Genomic DNA, 16,145 nt, shown 5'->3' with positions numbered 1-16,145 from the left:
CAGGCAGAATGTGGATTATTTGTCCACATTGTGCCCATATATGTATTAGCTATATTATTACAATAATACAACTTTGCAATAAATGATTTAGGCAAAGAAAAATACATTGTCAAGGTAGTATGATCTGAACGCTATCATAAACAAAATATTCAAAGGATTATACTGAAGTTTTAGGGCAAGTACCTATTATACTAGCTAATGCACACTGTCTCCTATAGTTATTAACTTGTTACATTGTTTTGACCAACAGATGATTGAAATCTCTTTTATCATTATCACATTAAGCAATCCTTTGAAAGGGAATATTCTACTAACTGTGAATTAACCTGGTAAACAATAATTACAGGTTAGTTACAGGATAGCACTTATATGGTTGTATAGTAATTAATAAAACATTGTAAGCTGATAATGTGCAGCAAGTGATTTGTAATCTAACACTATAATAAACCAGAACTTTTACTTAGGACCAAATGTGGTCATCATTATTATCATTGACATGTGAGCAGATTTTACAAAACCGATCCAAATTGCACATCAGACAAAATCAAACTAACACCACAAGTGGATAGCTACGCTATCGTACTACTAGTTTTGACCCTCAGTACTAGTTTGACACCCCACCCTCCTCCCCTTGTGAGCATTCATGGTACTACTTTGCTTATCCAACTGCTCTAAAAGCAGCTACAAGTACTAGAAGTGAAAGGTACGTAGTAGATTGATGCAACTCTTGTGTAAATTTCATACGTGTGCTTACTATCATTGACACGAAGTTATGCTGACTTGAATTCTTTAAAACCGTTTATCTTGAAACTTCGATTTGGAACGTTTTCCAAAATACAGTCAGGTATGTATCATAGTGTAGACCTGATTTTATTGCAGTGCTGGTCCTTAGACTCTAACTGTCCAACACTGATAATTTTTGTGTTGGTATAATCTCAAATATACTCCACAGCTTTCTAGTATACTCCAAACACATTATGTATAATACAGAATCTGGGTTATAACTAACATGCAGTGATGTAATGATGCCACTTGATTGTGTCACATGAGCATGCATGGTTGCCATATCAATAGTGTTATGGTGAATATCCTGCTACTTTTGCTAATACTGCAGCCATGGGAGAGGTGATTAAATTGAGTATCATAGACCATTCTAAGGGGAGGAAAGATTGTCTCTTCTGTTGAAATTAATAAGTATGAAAAATCTTGCGGGGAAAACTGCAGGATAGATTGCCATTGTTTTTTGGTGCATTTTCATTGATTTTAGGTTGACTTTGTGTTTTTAAAAAAACTTTTCAGTTATGCAAGACTCAATCTAATGTCCTGAAAAATCTGCTAGAGAAACTGTATGCTTTCATCAACATTACAAACACTTGTCATGTAACTTGCACTTTGTGGCATCCTTTACACAACAGATCACTTGTTTCAGAATCCATACAATCTGAAATCCACAAAACAGAAAAACATGTGTGCATTTGTGTAATGAGGCCATACACAACCCAATCAAGGTGATTTCCCATAATATTTCTATCTACTCACTATACCTTTCATGAAGAAATATTGCCGTGGTAACAATTATTTTTTACTAGAGTGGGTATTTCCTAATAGTTTAGAGCTTCAAAAAATTACATATGCAGTGATGTAGCTTAAATTTTCAAACCATTACTTAACCTCTCTGTAGGGTATTTTGCATGTGTATTATACCCCACTCAGTTTCTAAAATATTATTCCATGCACACATTAAGACACATGATTATGACATTATGGTATGCACAAAATCTGGACTCCTACCATATGCATGCAGTGATGTAATGATTGATGGCACTTAAATTAATCACGGCTGTAGCATTGTCAAAAGGCTGGATCTTTCACAACATTATGGTTAACTTGCATACTAGCTAATGTGATACAACTGATTTGAGTTTAGAGTGTAAAACAGTTTATTGGCACAATGTGGAGTGTATGGGGTTTAGTCCCCTCGCTCATACGCTACAGCTTTATGCTTTCAGCTTTTTTAAATGGCATGCGCATAGACTACAAATTGTGTCTGTATATAGCTATAACCATTATAGCTCAACTTACTGTATGTTATAAGTAAGGGCAACCACTTGTCAAGGTATGTTAATTTGCTGTGATATTAATCAAAATTTCTAAAGGAGGTTACCATTAATTTTGCAACTGAAGTTGTAGGGCAAGTACCTATTATACCAGCTAAGCCACTAACATCACTGATAGTGATAATCATTATCTTTTATAGTTATTAACTGTTGTATTGTTTTGACCAAAAAATAAATGGAATCTCTTTCACCTTTGCCATATTTAGCAATCCTTCGTAGGACCAACTCTGCAAGACTAACTTGACAAACAACATTTACATGGCTTCAGATTAGTTATAGGTTAGCACTTATATGGTTGTAGTCATAATACGCAGTACATATGCTGCAATAAAGGAATAATGTACCAGAACTCACATAAGGACCAAAATATAAATGATTACATGTATAATAAAATTAATAGTACTTGATCACCAACTGATTTTTTGCAGTGTTTGTAGTTTTAATAGGTATTAAAACATTAAAAGTCTTAAGAATAACATAAGCTAGATCACTTCCACTACTTTCAACAGTGATTATATTATCTTACACCGATTTGTCAACCATAACACATTTACCAAGTAGTCATCAGAAGTTAGTGTGGTCCATTATTGCGAGCATTCCATTTATTTGAATTTAAATTTTCCATTTGAGTCTCCTTATATTCTTTGCACTATTGCTTTCAACATTGTTTTATTGTTTAATACAAAGTGTTTATCAAAACCTGTTTTAATTAATCATTTCAAGCCAACCCTGGATGCATTTTGAGGATCATTCAAGACCAAGTATTATAACTGGATTGGAATAGCTATTGGTTTGAGAAACTTGTTTCAATGCATTTAATAGAAAAGTAAACTTGTTTGTGTCAACTGCATGCTTGATATGGTACACGTTACTCTTTGTATATTTTCATCCAAATAATAAAGCAAAATGACAAATATTCAAGAATTAATTTTGCTGTAAAACCTCACAGTATTGCATGTTCTCTCATACCATGATAACAATACTGGAGTGATCAATTGTTTGGTTGGTTTTCTTTATGTTTTACAACATTATTCCATCATATCTACTTGGTCACTGTAACCTTTTCAATGCATTATATGCAGCAAAATGAAAATTTAGTAAGAAGTGAGCATCAAAGTTAATTATTTTTATATTGCAATTTTTGTAGACTGATTGACGTAATCAATTGCATTATAAAGTGAGGGGTTCCAATGGTTACATAGAACTGTCCTTTGTAGGATGCACTGAAACAAACTGGAGTAGTACACAATATTAAATCACAGTAAAACAATAAGAAGTGTTGCCCTACTACTGTGCATTTCCATTATGGTATCTTGTGCACAGTAGGGGTACATAATATAATTGTCTTGCTGTGATATTACGCACTACTCCAGCTTGTTTCAGTACTTTTTATCAATGTGCTCTGGTCCCTACTTTATTTTGTGTACTTGTAGCTACAGTATAGAAAAAAACAAAAAAAACTATACACTGTACCAACAATTCTTAGAGTAGTGGACCTTCAGTACTCCACACCTCTACTAGCACTATTAGGCTGGAGGGAGTATAGAAGGCTAGTAGCATTCAGTAATACAAGCATTATGCTAATAGATTAGCAAACAGTGAACATGCACACTGGCCACTGTAGATACACAGTTAACTACACAGTTAAACTATTCATATAAAAATTACATTTAACTGTTTTCTACTAAGTCTTATATTGGCCTTTCCATTTGTATAACTTTATTAAAGAATGACTTCATTATTGATGTTACCTACCAGCTTAAAACCTTTACAGACTAACGTTCTATGATGTTATAATTTTTATATTCATTACTGTTAGAGACCCGCCGATTATGCTCATAATTTTACCTATTATGCTATGCTGCACTGCTCAAAAATTCACCTATTATGCTTAAATTAATGCTCAATATTTACCTATTATGCTCGATTATGCTCAATGTTCATGCCTTAGTTCATATGCTTTGCTACTAGTTTAACACTGTATAGAAAGAAAAAAATGAGTGGCTGGAACACAAATAATAAACTCTTGCTGCATGCCTGCATGTAAGAGACAAGATCGATATACTCTAATAGAACAGTCAGTTTGATGATTGTTCTATTAGAGTTACTGACTGCTCTATTAGAGTATATCGATCTTATTTTGCAATTGTCATTTTCCCAGCAAGAGTTTACACTATCGTACAAATATTTAAGGTCACTCCAATTGGTAACTATATGTTTCTGGTCCACCGCCCGCATCCTTTTTTTGGAGAATGTGAAATTTCAGAAATACATTGGTAAAATGCCCGCATCAGCTTTTTGAAAAACCTGGATTTCAGAAACAAAAATTGGGCTGCAACAAGTATGCTAAATCTAACTATCTAAGTGCCATGATTTGTATTTTATCAATGAAAACCTGCAACCTGCAAGAAATGCGAGAAGAAAATGGGTGAAGTGCATAGTACGGATCGATATACTCTAATAGAACAGTCAGTAAATCACAAAAATACTCTAATGGAGCAGTTATTTCGTTGTTGCTTTGTTGCTGACTCTTTGAATTCCGCCCGCCCGCACCTAAAACTGATTTTCAAAGGACCAGAAACATAATTACCAATTGGAGTGGCCTAACCTATTATGCTGGCATTATGCTCAATGCTTTTAGGTACCTATTATGCTCAAAATTATGCTAGCATAATCGGCGGGTCCCTAATTACTGTGCAAAAATGAAATGCACAGGTATTACAAAAGGAGGGGAGTTAATTACAGATGGGGAATTCCTTAACTTAACAGTGGAGGAACTTATATAAATAAAAATCTATTCTAGTCTGTAGTTGGTAAAATATCTGTTTCTTGAATAATGCTTATTGTGGATCAAGGATTGGAGGAGATATGTAAATTTCCATTGATTATCTTGTACATATAATAATGAGTTTAGCAATGCTCCTTCTGGATTGGAGGCTCTGCAAGTCTAGAGAGTGTAGCATAGAGGTTACGCTAAAATATAGAGAGAAATCATTCAAGCAAAATCTACCAGCGCATCTTTGAACAGATTAGAGCCTTTGGATAATTACATTAGTGCGGGGGTCCCAGATGGAAGAGGTATATTCAAAAACTGTACGAACCACTGACTTGTAACATATTGCCTTAATGCATGAGGAACATTGTTTTAAATTTCAATACAAAAAAACAAACTATTTACTTGTGCAGCCATGCATATGTACAATATACTATATATGTGACCCGGTCTGCGAAAAGGGCTCTTATAGCCTTTCCAATTGCATATATATGGTAACCCATAACTTGACTAGTGAATATGGTACAAGCCTACAATTTGGTCACTCAACAACCCTAACCTGGCAGTAGCTGTGGGTGTAATTACATGGTGATAGCTTTAGTAGATTAGGAGTTATGATTAGCCAAACATGGATAATTGGAAAGGCTATAAGAGCCCTTTTCGCAGACCGGGTCACATATCATTATTCCATGAAAGTTGATGATCAACTAATACTCCAACGTATGTACTTTGTAGTTGTGACTTCTCTTATAGAATCTGCAATATTGTAAGTGTACAGCATAGGATTCTTTTTATTTGTAATTTGTAAAAATTCACATTTAGAGGGGTCGAAAGAGATTTGCCGCTTGATGGACCACATTTCATTCAAGGGAATTCAAGTCTCGCTGTCGTGAGATACAGTCCTCCTTCGAGTAAACAACAGGACATCATGATACAGTCCTCCTTCGAGTAAACAACAGGACATCATGATACAGTCCTCCTTCGAGTAAACAACAGGACATCATGATGCAGTCCTCCTTCAAGTAAACAACAGGACGTCATCAGCATAGTGTTATAAACACATAGGGGAGATTGATGATATATATTAGAAACAATAGGGGAGCTAGGACAGTTCCTTGTGGCATGCCCAAAAGTAGCATGACTTGTCATATTGTTTACTACAACATGTTGAGATCTGTTCATTAGAAAAGCTTGAAGCCAGGTTAATATTGGTCTATGAATTCCATAATGATAGAGTTTCTGGTATAAACGGGCATGAGGGAGTTAATTAATGAAATGCCTTGCTGAAGTCAAGAGTTAAAACATCACATTGTGTAAAGATTACACAAGTGTGCATCACACCAGAGAGAATCTCTTTCATTCACTTTCGATCATTAGATGCTCTGTATTGTGTTAGATATAATTTATGGTATGGCTTTTCAAGTAGCAGTACCTAGAAAGTGATTTGCTGAATATGTACAGTATAACAAGATAAAAATTGCTACTATTGATTATAACACATTGTATAATATTACAAGTACATGTATTCATGTGTAATTGTTAGGGACCCGCCGATTATGCTGGCATAATTTTGAGCATAATAGGTACCTAAAAGCATTGAACATAATGCCAGCATAATAGGTTAAATATTTGTACGATAGTGTAAATTCTTGCTGGAAAAATGACAATTGCAAAATAAGATCGATATACTCTAATAGAGCAGTCAGTAACTCTAATAGAACAATCATCAAACTGACTGTTCTATTAGAGTATATCGATTATGTCTCTTACATGCAGCAAGGATTTATTATTTGTGTTCCAGCCACTCATTTTTTTCTTTCTATATAGTGTTAAACTAGTAGCAAAGCATATGAACTAAGGCATGAACATTGAGCATAATCGAGCATAATAGGTAAATATTGAGCATTAATTTAAGCATAATAGGTGAATTTTTGAGCAGTGAAGCATAGCATAATAGGTAAAATTATGAGCATAATCGGCGGGTCCCTAGTAATTGTGTACTATCAATTTGTTTACACTTTGCCCTAGGCTTACATCGGGTAAACGTTGAAATAGCAAAGTGAAGAAGATGGAATTGTACAAATAAGCAAGAGCACTGAATTATACAGGTACGTATGTAGGTAGGTTGCAGGTTGTTATTTCATAAGCAAATCTACACTCCACAATGAAATGGCAGTGTTACTCTGAGTCATCCAAGCATTATACAGTATACCCTTAAAACAGTCAGCCGGTCATGTCAGACAGACATAGTCAGTCTATCAGCAGTAAGCCACAGTAAAAACTGAATAGAAACCTTTAGCTTCCTCAACTCTTGATAATACTGTTAGTTGAATCATGTTTGAGATCATGTCTAAGCCCCTAAAAGATGCAGTGATTTCACTTTTCATAATATAGCATATTTTCCAAATTCACTAGGTATAAATTTCATATGGAAATCCCATATATAGTATTGACTTATCTTGCAATAGTAGTTAAAATATACAATTAAAAGTAGCAGTTTATCCGAAGCTAATTGTGTTGTACTATTCAGCACCTCAAAGCGAAACTGCCTAGTTTTGATCAGTACGACCACAACTAAAGTGTTTACTTTAGTTGCCATGGCAAAGAAGATGTGTAGAAAAGCTACAGAAATTTAGTCATAGAGCTACAAGGTTTGTCACCAACCATAATTATTATTTTTGTATTGTACAATCACATATCAGCACCAGATCGTTGCTACTAGTTTGTACTTTTAAAACATGCAAGAGAATCTCTTTCAACCACACAAGGTCATGATCATTTGTAAAGGCTCTGTGTTGTGTTGGATACTGTTTATATGCCTTCGTGATTAACAATGCCTTCGTGATTAATAATACCTAGAAAAGTGATTTGTTGAAGACATAAAGTATAGCAAGATACAGCATAGTTAATAAGTAGTGTTATTCAATTATAACACAACACACATTACTGGAGTGTACACATGTAACTGTGCAGTGTTCAATTTGTTAATTACATGTTCCACTAAGTCAGGAGAGTGTTGAAATAGTGAGATAAACAATGGCATTGTATAAATTAGTCAGAAGATTGATTTACAGGTATGTTTGTTACAAATTTAAAATTTTTCATGTGGTATCAAGTTTTCACATTAAGCACATCTTGTTCTATTTCAAAGGTGTATCAAACACTCCAATGTATGTTGTGAAACCAGAGCTTCAAAAATGCAAATTTCATTCTTAATGGAAGGTCTACATGTACAACATTAGCTCACTGAGGAGGGCTTTACGTCTAGAATCAGTTTTACTATAGCCATTATTATTACTACTATGAAAATTCACTATAAAACAAGTTGGTGACATGTTGAGACGATAATTACTATACACTACTCATCTGGGTAGAATTTCATGCATCTGATAATCCCAATGATTTTGAAAATAGGTGGAGGTGTAGCTACCGTGCCATTTTAATCTTCCAGGTTGTTGTTGAGCTTGCTACTAACAGAGCACTAATATGATGAAATCATTGTAATACAACACTTCTAGTCACTGTGAATAACCAAAAACAAATGCTGGTGTTCTTAAAATTAATGACTAGATAGAATGCAAAATTCAGCTCAATCCATGAATGTTAACAATACAATTATAAGCTACTTAATAACTACTGTTTGTTAGCTAAAAACTATGAATATGTTTGTGATATCACTGGGAGTAACTATGCTGTGAGTGTTCCAATCCATGTGGTATTTAGAGGCTCTTGCACACCCCATGCGTCAAACCCTATTCCTCCAGATACAATGAATTGATTGGAAGCAATACTGACTGCAAATGGCGCATCTCTGGCTGCAGGCATGTGTCCTATGAGCTCCCATTTTTTCTTCACTTAATTAAGCTTGTGCACTTCAGAGGTTTGATCTACTTTACCTAGCCCTCCACCTATGACTAATAACTCTGTGTTGTTTAAACTGACTGGAGCACAACATCCCCATAGTGTATCCTCTACTGTGTTCCATGTTAACTGGTGTTTGGATAGACTTCCTAATTCAGCATTGAACACTGCAGTAGCTCTACGCCAATTATCACCTGGGCCAAGGCCGCCCAATATGTAAAGTGTTTCATTGATGATTACTGGCATTAGACCACTCTATGGTTTTGGAAGGTCATCACAAGCATACCACTTCTTGGTTGAGGTGTCATAAAGTTCAGTAGAAGAAATAGCTGAATTTCTATTACCATTTTGTACCCTCCCTCCCGTTACAATCAACATTCCGTTATGTCCTACAGCTGTGGCATATGCTCTTCCAGTTTTCATCATGATTGTATTTATGAACCTATCGTTGTCAAGCTCGGCTATAGTATCAATTGTTTTAAAACCTACATCATCATCTGATCCACCTCCGAAAATGATCAACTTGTTTAATACAGCAAGCGTAAAACGATACCGATTGACTTCAAGAGACTTGCTCCATTTATCGTTGTTTGGGTCATAAACATTAATGGATGATGATAAAAAATATCCAGGTGTTTCACCACTTCCAATGTAAACTAAGCCATTGAAGAACAGAGCTGTTGCATAAGCTTTCCCAAGATTGTCATTGTTTACATCTTTCCACTGAACAGTTGGAGTCATGGAACTACTCGTTGCCTAAAGATGACAAAACACTACAATTAGTTATGTATGTCTAACAATAAGTAAATGACCAATAAATGCTGGAATAATATTCTATATGATAGCATACCATTATCAGTCGTCAGTGTATCTTAAAATCAGACTAGGCTCAACTAACCAGTAGCAGATCTATAGACCGGCTCAGCATTAAATTATTGATCTTAAATATGTACAATGCTTTTATTTATATATAGATGCATGGAGAAACTCCATATATAAACTTCCACAAAGTGATGTCATCAACATTGAGTTACATAATAGCTGGGTGTGCAACATGACATCAGCATCTGGTGTCAGTCAAAGTGGTGCTTAATTGATTCATTTCTAAGAAGCAATAACTAGATTAATCAAATCAGTTCCAGTTCATATATTTGTAGAGGTAGCTAGCTATCCATTTGACATCACACAAAATAGGTTGATGTTGTGCTACTTCTAAAAACCAGGCACCATGCAGCTATAGCTAACTGATCTGGAATTGACCAACTATGTTATTACATAGATCCTTTACACACTGAGATCAGAATCTGCTGCTTTCAACACCTTCTTCCGTACCTCGAGCACCATTGACAAAGACACCCATAAATTAATGCATTATTACTGTTTTGTATAAATTCCAGGGTAACAATACGTAAATTTAAAAAGTATTGCCAAAAAGAATTATTGGAAGCTTTACAAGCATAATAGAGTCCTGCCTACACTGTAGTGTTTAGTTCCTCTTAATGTTTGATATAAATCACTAAACTAACCTGTAATACTACTAACTAAAGATGACGATTTTTTTAAGTACCAAAAAACACATCAACCTGGAAAGCAAAGTGAAATCTGTAGTAATCATCACTTTGCATGCAATTCAATGAACCTTTGTGTAAATAAATTAACATAATGTGCATATACATTATTATAATAATTTCTACATTGAATACACACCATGGGTAAGGAAATATTGAGCAAGTATGGAGTCTATACATGCTGATCTAAAGTATATGAGGTGTCACATAATCAGGATAAGGCATGCAGTTACTTTAGTTGTTGCTTTTCACTGCTGGATCTAGAAGTGAGTCTTGAAAGCGGGCAGAATTGCTTAATTCAAATTGATCATTCCTAAAGTAATAATAGATTACATACCGTACTTTAGAGATAAACTACCTTACCTCAACAGATCCTCATCATTACTGCCTTCGTTAATAGCAAAATATTGATGCCTTTTGTAATGGAGTACTTTCTTAATAATAGCAACAAAGAATAACACAATTAATGGAAATGTCACCAGTATTAGTGCTAAGGCAGTAGTAGATGACTGTAGGAAGTCAAAACTGCCAATAATGACTGCTAACAACATTAATTGCAGAAGCATTCCATCAAATATATTTAAGAATAGATTTTTGTAAGGTTGAAGCCACATGTGAGCGGTAGCAATTACAATACAAGTCAGTATTAGGTAGAGCAACATGCTGTCATAATTACTGTTACCAAGGAGCACAATACACATGATCACTTGACGACAAATGAGATAATATGAAGCAAACCAGCTAAACCTGTCCTTATAGCATCCTTGAAACTGATCTAATATTGGCTTGATTCTAACAAAGTTGATCTTCCTTCTAAGGAATGGCTCCAACAATAAAAGCAATGGTAAACCAATTCCTATTATCAGTTCACATAGTAATGCCACAGTGCCATATAGTACATGTCTCTCTCGAAAGTACTTAATTGTAGGAGTTGAATATGTATAGATTCCATCAAGGTCAGTAAACGTTAAAGGTCTCAGTAGCTGAAGTGAAGTAGATACCAGTAATGTGTATGCTAGCAATAAAAGAAGACAGAAAACGCGAATGATACATCTACCAATAAATTCAGATACTTTTCTAGAATATTTTGCTGTCAGCACAATGGCAAATAGCAACACTGCAACAACACTAGAATGACAATATTGGATGAACAATTGATCAATTCCACTTAATCCATTTACTAGACAAAGTTGTCCGAGAAATTGAGGGGTCAATTGTGCAAATCCTGACAATATATTTATAAATTGAAATGCACTGCTAGATATGTAGGGATTATTACTTAGCAAGATACCCACCATACTGTAATAGTATATTATTCCATACAAGTATCCTGAGGACAACTGAAAGTTGAAGTACATCAAACAAAACACGCCACTCACTAACGTAATCCAATAAAAACAGGTCAACACTACCACTAACACTGTCATTCCAACACTACAATGGTCTTCACTGATACAGTCAGTAGAGTCATATGCTAAAGTGTATCCTGGACTGCATTCTCCACAAGCTGGACCAGACCTGTGATGATTGCATTGATCATTGACTCTATTAGGAAGTTTGAAGAAACTGTCTCTGGTCTCCTTACGATTAACAAACATACAATATTGACCGGGGCACAGTGATGTGGTTGCCTTTCCACTGACACTACCAAACCAGTAACCTCTTTTGATCTCATTATAGTCGTCATAACACTCCACCACATCATGATGGTAACAAATACAACCTTTAGTTGTTGTACTGTAAAAATATCCAGGATGATCAGGACATGGGACTAACTCTATCACGAGTGTCACTTCAATTGATTTGTAATAGTTTTGTATGTGTGATAGTAAATGCAATGTAATGTTTGTAGCACTCATCACCTCCTCTCCAACTAAAGTTACATGTAACGGTGACGTATTGTCAAGTTCCAGTTGTGAGCTGATTAATGTATAAACATTGTAACAGTCAATACAGCTTAAAAAGAACTCAGTTGTTTCTGCAGGTTTATCAAAGTAATCTAAAACAATGGCATTGATTGCCACTGGTCTTAAAAGTACTTGGTTAATAATACGATAGACGTTGTCTGCTAACTCAATGAAATTGATATCATTATGATATAATTTCACTTTCTGTGGTGAAGTGGCTACTGGAAAATGAGTGATAGTCATATTAGAGTAACTATAATAGTGGTTACATGGTATTGAAACTAATTCACCATTGATAACTCGTGAGTAGTTAAACTGGTATGGTATTTTCACTAAGGAAGAGTCAATCACACAGAATTTAGAAACACTGAAATAAACAGCAATTCCACTGTACCCTGGCAAAGTGCTAATAATAGAAACCAATGATGTATTGGGTAAAGTCAGAAATACTACAGGATAATTGGGACAACCAAATAGCTCTACAAATATTGCATCACCAATAGAGAAAGCAGAATTGTCAATGAACTCTAAAACCGCTCCATCTCTGATCAATATTACTGGTTTTTCATCAAGATACATAGCTGCTCCATTATATGCACTATTATTCTTAAACAAAACACTTCCTTCTATAAAAATATTGTTACATTTTGTCAAATATAAACAGACACCTATATTGTTGGTAAAGTTCGACGCAGTAATGGTTATGTCATTCCTGATAATATTTATGTTAGTGGGCACATCAATATAAAAGATACTGTCATCAGCAGTATTATAATCAAATGTACAAGACTTAAAATCCACACTATAATAATTACCCATTGGTCGTCTGTACTGAACATTCTCATCTATGTAAACAGCAGCCGGGCCACGAACAGATGTGTTATTGAAGAAAGTGCAGTTTTGAAATATTATTCCCACTGGGTTAGTCTTAATATACACTGCTCCACCAGTTTCATAGTGATATGCATTTGACACCACATTCAGTTGATACATTGTCATAGAAACAGAATAACATTCTGATGATAATGATAAAATTGAAGTTTGGCTAGTGTATTTACCAGAAACACTGTTGTTAGCAATATGAACATCGGTAAATGTCAACCTACACCCTAAGGGCTGTGGATATATATACACTAACACAATTCCTTCATGATCCTGGTTATCAGCAAATATAGATTTATAGATCACTACAGTTACATCTTGATCGGTCGATAGCGATGATACAAATGCTCTACCTTTGTTACTACTGAAAAGAGAATATAGAATAGACAAAATCAAATCACCTTTGGTTGACGTAAGGTCCATGCTAAACAAATTATTAGCTTCCCTGAACTGATACTGATTGTTGTAAACAAAAACTTCAGTTATTGTTAACATGACATCATAATATCCTAGAGCGACAATGGAACTTGCTAGAGAGTTGTAAGAAAAGCTTGTGTTTGAAATAGTTATATTCCAATCTTTTGCATTATTGACAGTATCTATTCTGAGACCAGTTGAATCTATATCATACGCTTCCGCAAATTGGCCATTATCATAGAAAGTGCTACTATGAATTAGCAGATTTATGGAAAGATTATATTGATTGCTAACATAAAGGCCACCAACATTATTGTATTGTACAATAGCCTTTCTTTTGTTTGATAAGAAATTGCAACCATCGACTACCACCTTTTCACATGCTCCACATAGGGCAATAGCTATTACTTGACAATGTTGGAATGTACAATTGATGATAGATATATTACTAACACTGCTAAACATTACTCCTGCAGGACCTGGTGGGTATTGTGCTTGGTTAACAATGTTAATAATATGACCACACTTATCCCATGTGATCCCATTAATGACGACATTGCTACACCAGTCACATTCCACTCTACCACTATTGTTACACATGATAGTAGCATCATTACCAGTTACTGTAATGTTTGTAAGGTGGCCTGATCCCATTGTCACTTTACCATGTAGTATAACTGACTCTGATGTGATGTTGATTACAGTGTTACTGGTCATACTGTGTAAAGCAGTGGATAGTGAAGAACATGGACATTCTCCCTTCACACAACATTTATTACTATCACTTCCATCAGTAATGCTGATAGTGATCAATTTACTATGGACATGTTGACTGGTGAGGATTGTCAGGCATATCAATACAGAAACTGCTAACATTATGCTATGTTAATGTTGTGCTGTTCCCAGGCACCTACAGTTGTTTTATAAATTTTATAGTAAATTGACTTTTACATAAACATTTACCATATGTTTTACATAAACAGTTATCATAATTATGTTTTAAACAAAGTTTACATAAAACTATAAAGTCAAAACAGCTGCAGATATACTAATGGACATTTAATCCCTATACTTCAGTCGTGTTGGACTAAAGTATTGCGACTGATTTTAAAAATGTCCCTAGTATATCTGCATGTACATGTAGGTGCTTGTTTCTATGTCTATATAGAATAACAACACTAAATACAAGCGGTGTTAGGATAATCTGGATAACGTTTGCTGGCTCGATAAATGTAGTGGTGGTTTGGTGGCCCATCAATTTGATTATACCTTTAACTTTGATGCAATCTACAAAAATACTCTACTAGGGATGCAACAATACGGGTAAATACCCTATTGCATATTGCCTTAAAAAATATTGCAATAATTATATTGTTGTATTGCAATATTTGGATTAGGGCCTTAAAGTGCTATACTTGTGTAAATAACTCATGGATTTAAGTTTCAGATACAACAGATAGCATTAGTGTCATGTGGTATACACCCACCAGTCAAAAGATGCTTATAATGGCCAACAGTTATTAAATAGGTATAACAGTACAAGTAGGCTGAATTACTACAACCAGCTCTGTTTGTTTAGGATATGTGGCTTCTAAAACATCAACAATTAATTCTGGTGGCTTTGATGCCCGCCCTCTAGGAGGGTGGCAGCTGAATAGGCTAATTATCCACAAGCCACAGCCCATTACAACCCTGCAATATTATGCAATATATTGTAACACAGCAATATATTGATATGTTTCATCACACTATTGTATTGTATCATGATAGAAAATATTGCAATAATAATTATATTGATATATTGTTGCATCCCTATACTCTACTACTAATGTATAGGTTTTGTCAATCGGTTCTGAGTAATATCAACTTATGATTATCAGCCATAGAAAGCATTGTTCAGCAAAATCTTAACTTTTGTAGCTCCATAACATGTTCATCCTTTACCCTATTCACAGTGGACAGCCACGAAACAAAAGAACTATCACTTTAGTTTTGTTATACGTACAGAGAATTGGAACAGCAATTTAATATTATTATTGATTTTTCTTAATTGGCTTCAACACATTATTATGGGCATCCAGAACATCCACTTTTATGTAATACACAATGTGATCGGACGTTACACAATGTGACCGGATTTGCAAATAGGGGACTTCAACACACAACCAATATAATCAACTTTGATGACTTATAACTTCAAATTGGAAAATGCTATTGACTTGGAATTTGGTCAGTAGTAAGTGCCAACAGAGTTGGATGCATAGGCGGATGTGATAGGGGGCCAAGGAGGGCTGTCCCCCCCCCCCCCCTCCTTCTCTTGCCCCCATTGGAATTACAGACCTATATTGGCACCAGAGACAGCAATCATGCATTCACACTGTATTCAGAAGTGCAGAAAACCAACAGGCAAATAGAAGACAACAATTATAAAAGTACTTTACGGTTATAAACTGTACACTGTGGAGAATACGATACAAAATTAATAAGGTTGAATTTTTGTGCTAAAAATCGAGATACTCTAATAGAGCAGTCACTACTCTAATAGAACAGTCACAATCAAATGTCAATTATAAAAACACTGCTGCCTTATTTTGTTTATCATCAAACAGGTTTATCTAAC

General features: G+C 34.9%; 2 protein-coding genes across 2 annotated transcripts; both read right to left on the bottom strand.

Annotated features, from left to right (window-relative positions):
• Positions 1-9,006: 9,006 nt before the first annotated feature.
• On the bottom strand, positions 9,007-9,679 carry LOC136248169 (actin-binding protein IPP-like). The gene is made up of 2 exons (XM_066039983.1): positions 9,650-9,679; positions 9,007-9,507 (listed from the first exon to the last, which is right to left on the bottom strand). The coding sequence occupies exons 1-2, from the start codon at positions 9,677-9,679 to the stop codon at positions 9,007-9,009; spliced, it is 531 nt and encodes a 176-aa protein (XP_065896055.1).
• Positions 9,680-10,430: 751 nt separating this feature from the next.
• On the bottom strand, positions 10,431-11,670 carry LOC136246052 (uncharacterized). Its single transcript, XM_066037503.1, has 2 exons — positions 10,683-11,670; positions 10,431-10,632 (listed from the first exon to the last, which is right to left on the bottom strand). Exons 1-2 carry the CDS (start codon positions 11,615-11,617, stop codon positions 10,554-10,556), a joined length of 1,014 nt encoding a protein of 337 aa, XP_065893575.1. The 5' UTR covers positions 11,618-11,670; the 3' UTR covers positions 10,431-10,553.
• Between the last annotated feature and the right edge of the window lie 4,475 nt (positions 11,671-16,145).

This window comes from Dysidea avara, chromosome 2 (assembly GCF_963678975.1).
Source record: "Dysidea avara chromosome 2, odDysAvar1.4, whole genome shotgun sequence".
NCBI lineage: Eukaryota > Metazoa > Porifera > Demospongiae > Dictyoceratida > Dysideidae > Dysidea > Dysidea avara.
This window is presented reverse-complemented; position numbering and strand designations above follow the sequence as displayed.